At 33.6% G+C, this 7,964-nt stretch overlaps 1 protein-coding gene across 2 annotated transcripts; it reads right to left on the reverse strand.

The window, feature by feature from the left end:
• Positions 1-837: 837 nt before the first annotated feature.
• On the reverse strand, positions 838-3,478 carry LOC127106195 (transcription factor bHLH137). Of its 2 annotated transcripts, none has more exons than XM_051043487.1 (8): positions 2,932-3,478; positions 2,682-2,849; positions 2,411-2,476; positions 2,133-2,201; positions 1,945-2,028; positions 1,647-1,844; positions 1,233-1,364; positions 838-1,138 (listed from the first exon to the last, which is right to left on the reverse strand). In XM_051043487.1, the coding sequence occupies exons 1-7, from the start codon at positions 3,223-3,225 to the stop codon at positions 1,272-1,274; spliced, it is 972 nt and encodes a 323-aa protein (XP_050899444.1). In that variant the 5' UTR covers positions 3,226-3,478; the 3' UTR covers positions 838-1,138; positions 1,233-1,271. The 2 variants fall into 2 exon arrangements, with proteins under 2 accessions (XP_050899444.1, XP_050899443.1); XM_051043486.1 differs by having other exon boundaries at positions 1,229-1,364; positions 2,932-3,477.
• Between the last annotated feature and the right edge of the window lie 4,486 nt (positions 3,479-7,964).

Here is a 7,964-nt window from a genome sequence, read left to right on the forward strand (position 1 = left end):
TTTGCAATTTCCTTCAAATAATGCGCTTTATGCAGAGATTATGGAAGTCATAATTGCAATGGAATATGTTGTTAGTTGTAACTGGTCTAATTTGTGTTAGAGTCAGATTCAATGTTACTTGTTAAATCCTACAGTAAACCATTTGTAATGCCTTGGAAGTCAAGGAACATATGAGACAAATATATGATCAAGATTAAAGATTTCAAATTTTTGGCAACTCATATTTATATGGAAGTAAATTATTGTGCAGATAAGCTAGCTAACTTAATTTTTTAATTTTTAATTTTACGTGATTGTCTAATATACACACTGATGTAGCGTTTGATTTCAATCGAAACAAACTTGAAATCTCTAATTTTAGAATTAGATAAGTTTGAGGTTTTGATTTTATGCCCCCTTATTTTTTTTATCTAATTTTCTTTAGTATATAAAGCTAATACCCTCTTTTGTTTTTAAAAAAAAACACACAATACTTATCTATTTCTTTTGTTTTATGTTTTTTTACTAAAACATCTCATGACCTATAGGATTTGTCAATGATCTAAAAGTTATAAACAAATGGTTCCACACTACACACGAAGTAAAAAATAACAATAAATAAACAAAAGAAAAGTCCATAATAACTCCAAAAATAGAAGATTCTTCAAATATAGGTAGTACATGAAGTTAACTAAACCAAGAAAAATGCATGGCATGTCTTGTCAAAAACTTTTCTCATCAGCCATTAATCATTTCTCAATAACAATGAGAGAGAAAATTAACTGTCTCAACAGAATAACTGTAATAATAATAATAATAATATTAATAACAATAATAAAATAATTTACATATGATATGAGATATGATATCTCTAGGATTCATTCATTCATTCATAAAGAGTACACTGTCTTGAAATTTGTGCATGAGAATAAGACTTTAAGAGTCAAATATTATTACTAGAACAAAGGATCTAGAAAAAGATATGGTCTTATTTTGTCGGCATTTTCTGTCCTTTTAGCTTCCTCATCCATTAATTTTGCTACACTTTATTCATCATGTTCATATATCTCACTTTAATTTGGTGGACTAGGAACAACAGAATCACTTCACAACAACCTTCTTTTCATTGATTCTGCTACTTGTTTGGAAAAGATTTAACCTTACAAAAGATTACAATACAAGTGTCATGTAACAGCATTATAAGAAAAATATATAGTTTTATTACAAGGTTTGTGATTTGAGAGCTTACAAACATTTTCGTAGCATTGTGGGACAGATTTGAGAAATTGATATTAATTTAAGGAACATGTATTGTTGCTGAATCCATATGGATTAAGAAGCTTTTGTCGTTGTTCTTCTAAGTCCCAATATGGCCCATCAGTGTGCTGAAAATGATATATATATGATTTTCATTAGAATAAGAAAATATAAAAGTAATAATTCCATCGTCCACTAGCGAAGTCCATTTAAAGCCGGATAAACCGGTTCAACACAAGGATTGTTAATATCTAACAGGATTCGAAAATAAGATAATAAGAGTAGTATACTCTCAGACTCAAATCTTCACCGGCAGACCAACCCTTGGGGTATGGTTGCACCAGACGATTTCGACTAGCATGTTGTCGATAAATAATTGTATATAAAATATTATGATTTTTTATAAGTACCTCAAAGAAGGTATTTGACCTCTGTCCTTGATGAAAAACTGGAGATGAATAATCCAAAAGATATTCATTATTAGCTGCAGCATGGTGGAAGCTTGTGAGGGTTGTGTCAGCAAAAGGTGTGGCATGGTTGGAGCTGCATAATGGTACAGATTGTAGTGGTGTTGATGATGGTGATGGTGATGTTATGCCATTTAGTCTCTGAAAATTATTAATTACATTTGTTTTAGTCAACTAATTATTTAATTAATATATCTATAATAGTACATGAAAAAATTTCTGAGTTCTTCTGTTTCCTCACCTCATGATCTGGTCTAGCCATGTCTAAGTCCATTGCAAAGTCAAAGAAGATTGGATTCACTGATGCAATCTTCATTGACAAGTACTGCAAAAGAATTATAGGAAGATAGTATATTTAAAATTATGCTTGTTGGTTTATGACTCAATGATCAAAAAGTATAAGTTTTATGATTTTTGGTAGCAATATACCTCTACTTGATTCTGTAAGGACTGTACATAATTGATTATTTCATCCAACACAAGAGCTTTTCCGGTTACCTATTTAATATATGAAATAATGCAACCGAAACTTTAGATTAAAAGTATATCTGATATCATACATGCGATAATATTTATAATTTTTAAAGTAATATTATCGAGTCTGGTGCCTGGTGTCCGTGCATGTGTTTAATATATAGGAACACATAATCATCTCAAGTTGTCAACATTAAAAGTACACCATAAAGATTAAAGAAATGATTACTCACTTTATCACAGCCAGGCACAAGTTGCTGCAATATCTTCATCCTTTCACTTATTTTCTCTCTTCTCACCTGAAATTAATCCATATTTTGCAACATTAATTCACAATGAGACATGAAATTTTGAGGTGATTAAGGAGTAATATGTAGACCCGACCCGAAGCTTCACTTAGACATGTTTCTCACACCGACATATGTATTTACTTAAATTGTTACTAATGTCGTATCTGGTGTCTGTATCATGTGTCTGTATCAATATGAGTATCAGATTGCATACCCTTTCAGCAAGGCTGTGGCTATCTGTTGCCTGGCCCCTTCTAGCTCTGACATGGATATAGCCAGTTGGAGCCTCTTCAGAAAACTTCTTCTGATTCTTCTTCTCTTCTCTTTTCATCCCTTCACCACTATTCTTCTTTTGTTTTTTGCTTCTCTCTTCTTTTGACTCCTACAATAACATGAAACAGTTATACTATATTCACATACATAGCAACCTACCGAAGAAAAAAAAGGCCAAAAACAAACTCTACCTTAGATAAGGGGCTACTTGAAGAAGACTTGTTTGTTCTAATCCTTCTCTTATTCTCCATAGAACTCACTTTCTGAGTAACTTGCTCACCCTTTTCAAGATTATCAACCACCATAGAGGATTCAGGACTTAAACTATTCTTAGAGGCTTGATCATCAACACAACTAGTTTCTTGATTACTAAGAGAGTTATCTTGATGAACTTGAAGAGTGTGAGGAGCAAGAGAATTGTTTATATTGGTGAAGTAAGATGAAGAGTCAACAAGAAAAGGTAGTTGATATGAAAAAGCTGCCATAATATGAGTTATCAAGAATTCAGAGGTCTTGAAAATGATAGAAGAAAGGGGAAGGCAAAAACTGGTTATGTGTTTGTTTGTGGTGATGGCGATGATGATGATACTCAAAAGCAGGTTATGATGACTCAGGAAAAGTTGGTCTGTGACAAAAACACAGAGAAACAGACCTATATATAAACATATTGTGGCATAAAACTTAACTCAGTTCCATGCAGCGACCAGTACATGTACATTTGACCAGTCTAATCTCATCAACCTCTATGTTTTTTCTCTAACATCACATAATTGTCAATAATAAATGAGACTCAGTGGTCATAAATGAAAATAATGTTAAGTTTATTTCTTGTTCAGTAAATAAAGGGAGTTTGTTTTTTATTTTTAATCTAACAACGTTATGATAGATGACCATCATCTTTTGAATTCGAATTGAGTTTTAAAAATATATTTATTAGCCAATGTGATATTCACACTATAAATAAGTATATACATGCCGTTGGAGCGCACGTGAAAACTCAGTTGTCATCTGAAAAATATGTCACTAATTTGTCACGTGATATTCATATCGTAATACTTTGTCACGTGATTTTCTTCGATTTAAAAAGTTAATAGTTTCACATTGGATAATACTGTTGGAAAAGAAAAAGATTATATTGAAATTGTGAGGAATTAGAAGGAGAGACTAATTGATAGAATGATAATATATATTGTTTAAGATGATACTTTGCAAGCTTGTTTCCTTACTTCTAGCTGTTTGGTTTACTATCTTTTTACTAACTTGGTATATAAATGATAAGCTCTCCCTATTTAGGATTCAAGAAAGAGTTATAGATGCATTTATAGATTATTCTAGATATTTCATGAGAGATTATGAGAAAGAGTTCTATACACTTCCCTCTACTACATGCATCTATTATTATGTCTTTACCGGTATACTTCTACAATTTTCTAAAACTTTACTTAGCACATACCACTAAATCAAAATGAAAGGATTATAATTTCTCACAAAGGATTATGACTTCTCACAGAACAACAAGGTAAGTTACGAATTCTCCTGTAACAAAAATGAAAGGTTTCAGCTTCTCACAGAACAAAAAGATAAGTTACGGATTCTAACGTAACAAAAGTGAAAGGTCATGGCTTCTCACAAAACAACAAAGACAAGTTACGGATTCTCATATAACAAAATGAAAGGTCATGGCTTCTCACATAAAAAAATGGTAAAGTTACAGATACTCACATAACAAAATGAAAGGCTATGGCTTCTTGTCGCTACCGGGCTTTCACGATAACGAAATCGGGACTTTGAACTAATGGATGCCTCCTCAATCGAAGAGAGAAGGCAAAATCAGAAGAGTCGCTACCGAATTTTATTTATGTGCCTCTATCGGAGAGGCGATGAGAAATAGTCGATAAAATCCTCGAGAAAAGAGACGCACACGAGAAGCGCTAAAAGAGAATAAGGAATCAGTCTCGCAACCTAGATTTGTGTTCGGAAGTCGGTTACGCAAGGAAAATGTATTAGCACCCCTCACGTCCATGGTACTCCATGGGAACCATTTAGGTTGTTTGCGTATGCGGGTATTTATCACGATTATTGTTTATTTTCAAAAATGAGTGTGAAAGAATGGGATTTAGTTTTTTATTATTGTGCTCGCCAATGATTGTTGTCTTTGTGTCTACGTATCACTCATCGGGGATGAGGAATTAGAGTTACGTAGTTCGGAGTAGAAAATATTTGTGTGTTGATTGATTTTACCTTTGAAAAAAGAGTTTTTGAGATAGGTGCCCCAAGACACAAAAAATGGGTTTGATGAGTTGTGTTGTTTTTACCTTGAACAAGGGTTTTTAAAGAATGTTTGTGATTAGATTGCACTAAAGTCTAGGGACGGAGGTGAATATTCTAGATAACAAGCCAAACGTCCTGCGTCTAAAATAATCAGAGTGAGGATACGAATGCTCCATTCTCACTCATTCTCCACCACTTAAGGCTCGTGGCGCGCAATACTAATCGCAGTTGTTAAGTATATTAAATTTTATTAGGAAAATGCCACTTGACGTTTAATCAAGGGTTTGTTTATTTGATTACGAAATTTGGCTAATACAACATGAATGCAAAGTAACCAACAAAAAAATAAAGGGTCTCATTGTAAGGTAGCTCAAGATAAAGCCTTGTGTGTGCAAAATGACCTAATCTAAACAAATGATAATGGTCTTACAAACATGTCCCCCCAAGGTGGTGTCATGATGCCATTCTTACAACTGAAATGTAAGTACAGATGAAACTCAAAGTTCACAAAGTATCACAAAGATAAATAAAAAGCCTCCAAGTAAAGGTCCTAGGATGAGATCCTCTAAGTCCAAGTGGATTAAGTGAAATGGATTATTTTTGGTCTTATAACTTTATCATGTTTTTGTTGTTTTCAAATGTAATGATAACAATAAAGTTAAGACAAATGATTAAGTATGCATGATGAGTTTGTACAATGATAATGATGATGAGTAATTGAATGTAAATGACATAAAAGTAAATAAAAATGAATATAATAATGACAATAAAAAAAGTTACTAATAATCAAAGTTAGTAAAGTTAGGTTAGATTGGGGTTAGGAACAAATGGACCAACACTTGAGGATTATCTATCCTTAGGTCAATAGATTCAAAATATGGCACATCGCAGGATAACTTATCACTGATGCAAAGTAAGGAAGATGATCAACGGATCAACTTATTATAGATTTGCAACAATGAAAGTTATTCGACTGCAAGTCCCTCTATCAATAGATTGACTAAAGGAAGACTATGGAAAACTCAAGTTTGAAAGCTTAATGATTGACTGAGTTATTAAGTTAGCAAATTATAAGATCAAGGTATAATAATGACAAGATGATAAGAGTTAATGTATGTTATAAATAAGTAAGTATAAGTTGTTAGTGAGTTAGTATGAACCAAGAAAGATAACATTGTATCAGGTGAAATCACAAGTTACCATATGTACAAGTAAGGCTTCACCCACAAGTCAAATGATCCAAGTTATTTGGAATAGGGGAAACCTACACATGCTTCAAAGTACCATGGATGAACAATTGATCAGTCATTAGTAGGTTTGAAGTCTGGAAGGTTTAGTCAACCTTAAACCAAACAAATCATGACCTATGTGAATTTCATTAGCCCAAAAGTTCAAGACTCCATAAGTCCATAAATAATTGCTCAAATAAAATAAAACAAGACACCAATAAATTCTAGAGGCAAAAATAATGGGGGTTCATGTTCAAAATAATTTAAGAATAATAAAATAAATGGGGAATAGTTCAAAGTTGGAAATAAAATAGGATAAAATAATAAAACGAACATGAAACAATAATAAAGACCAAAGTTGCACACGCTAGGGGTTTAACCCCTGACCTTGGGGACATGGGGGGAGCAACCCCCTCTCCCACTAGGACAAGAGCTCGGTGGTGTTAATAACTACACTAAAGCAAATAAATAATAAACATAATAAATAAATGGAATGCATATAAATATTAACCAATCAGAACACAACAACCAATATTTTTGAAATCAAACGCGCGCAACGGTTATCTTCTTCCTTGAGCCAAACTCAAAAATCAAAACTTGGAAATGCATGTTTTTAACCAGATTTTTTCATGGAATCATGTTGCAAATACATAAACAAACTGACATCCACACTCATGAGCCATTGATTGGCTCTGAGTGTGGAGTATTTTGCCATAGACCAAAAGAACTCAAATGACCTAGTTCAAAAATTAAACTCTGGAAATAGGACAATCAAAGCTGAAAACTTAGGGTTAATGACCAGAAGAACATTTCGAGGTAATTAGAAACTTGTTTGGATGATGGGGGTGAAGGGAATTACCTGATCAGAAACAACTTAGGGAGGTATTCCGACGACTTGACTCAACTCAAATGAGGCCTGGGGAAGATGAGTTAGGGCTTTGGAAAGCTTGAGTGAAGGTTAGTGAAGGTTTCTGGATGGTTGTTTGGGATTGAAATGGTCTAAAAATCAGAAAAGCAAACTCTATTTTTGAAGCTTCGGGTCGAATATTTAGCAGGGATTCTTTGGCTTGGAATGTTTGGAAAATGAAGGGGATACCTTCCCCTATTTATAGGGAAGGTGTGTGGATGGTTAGGTGAGAGGAAAAGTAAGATTTGATCAGAAATGTCAAGTGATCTGAAGCGTGCTTGAAAATGATATTTTGGGGATTCAAATTGGAAAGTTTTGGCCTAGTTTGCACCACCAAACAAATGGTTTTGGTCCTTAGCACCAAACAAGATAAACTAAGGGCCTTACAATGGCCTAATATGGATTTGGCTTTTAACCATTTTGGGAAATTTCTGATTTTGCACATGGGGTCGGGTTTTGTTCCTTGGGGTGTTTTGGCTTGCAAGTTGACTTTCATTTGTACCACAATACCCTATGCAACATGTTTGGGGACCATTGGGATCAGATTGAGATGATTTGGAGATTTGGAGAATGAATTTGCAAATTCCGAGTTGGACATGTCTGACTTGTGCCTCAGGGTGATCACCATTGTTTGAACCAAGGCTAAATGAAATTGGCTCATGCATTTTACCTTAAACTTGTGCCATTTGTTCCTTTCCATCTCCTTGGTTGAATGAAAAAAGAACCAGGTCAAAAGGGTTTGTGGTTTGGAAATGACAATGTGTAGCGGGGTATTCGTTACCTTTAGATTTATTGACTAAATCAAAAGTAAATCATA

The sequence above is a fragment of the Lathyrus oleraceus genome, chromosome 7 (assembly GCF_024323335.1).
Source record: "Lathyrus oleraceus cultivar Zhongwan6 chromosome 7, CAAS_Psat_ZW6_1.0, whole genome shotgun sequence".
NCBI lineage: Eukaryota > Viridiplantae > Streptophyta > Magnoliopsida > Fabales > Fabaceae > Lathyrus > Lathyrus oleraceus.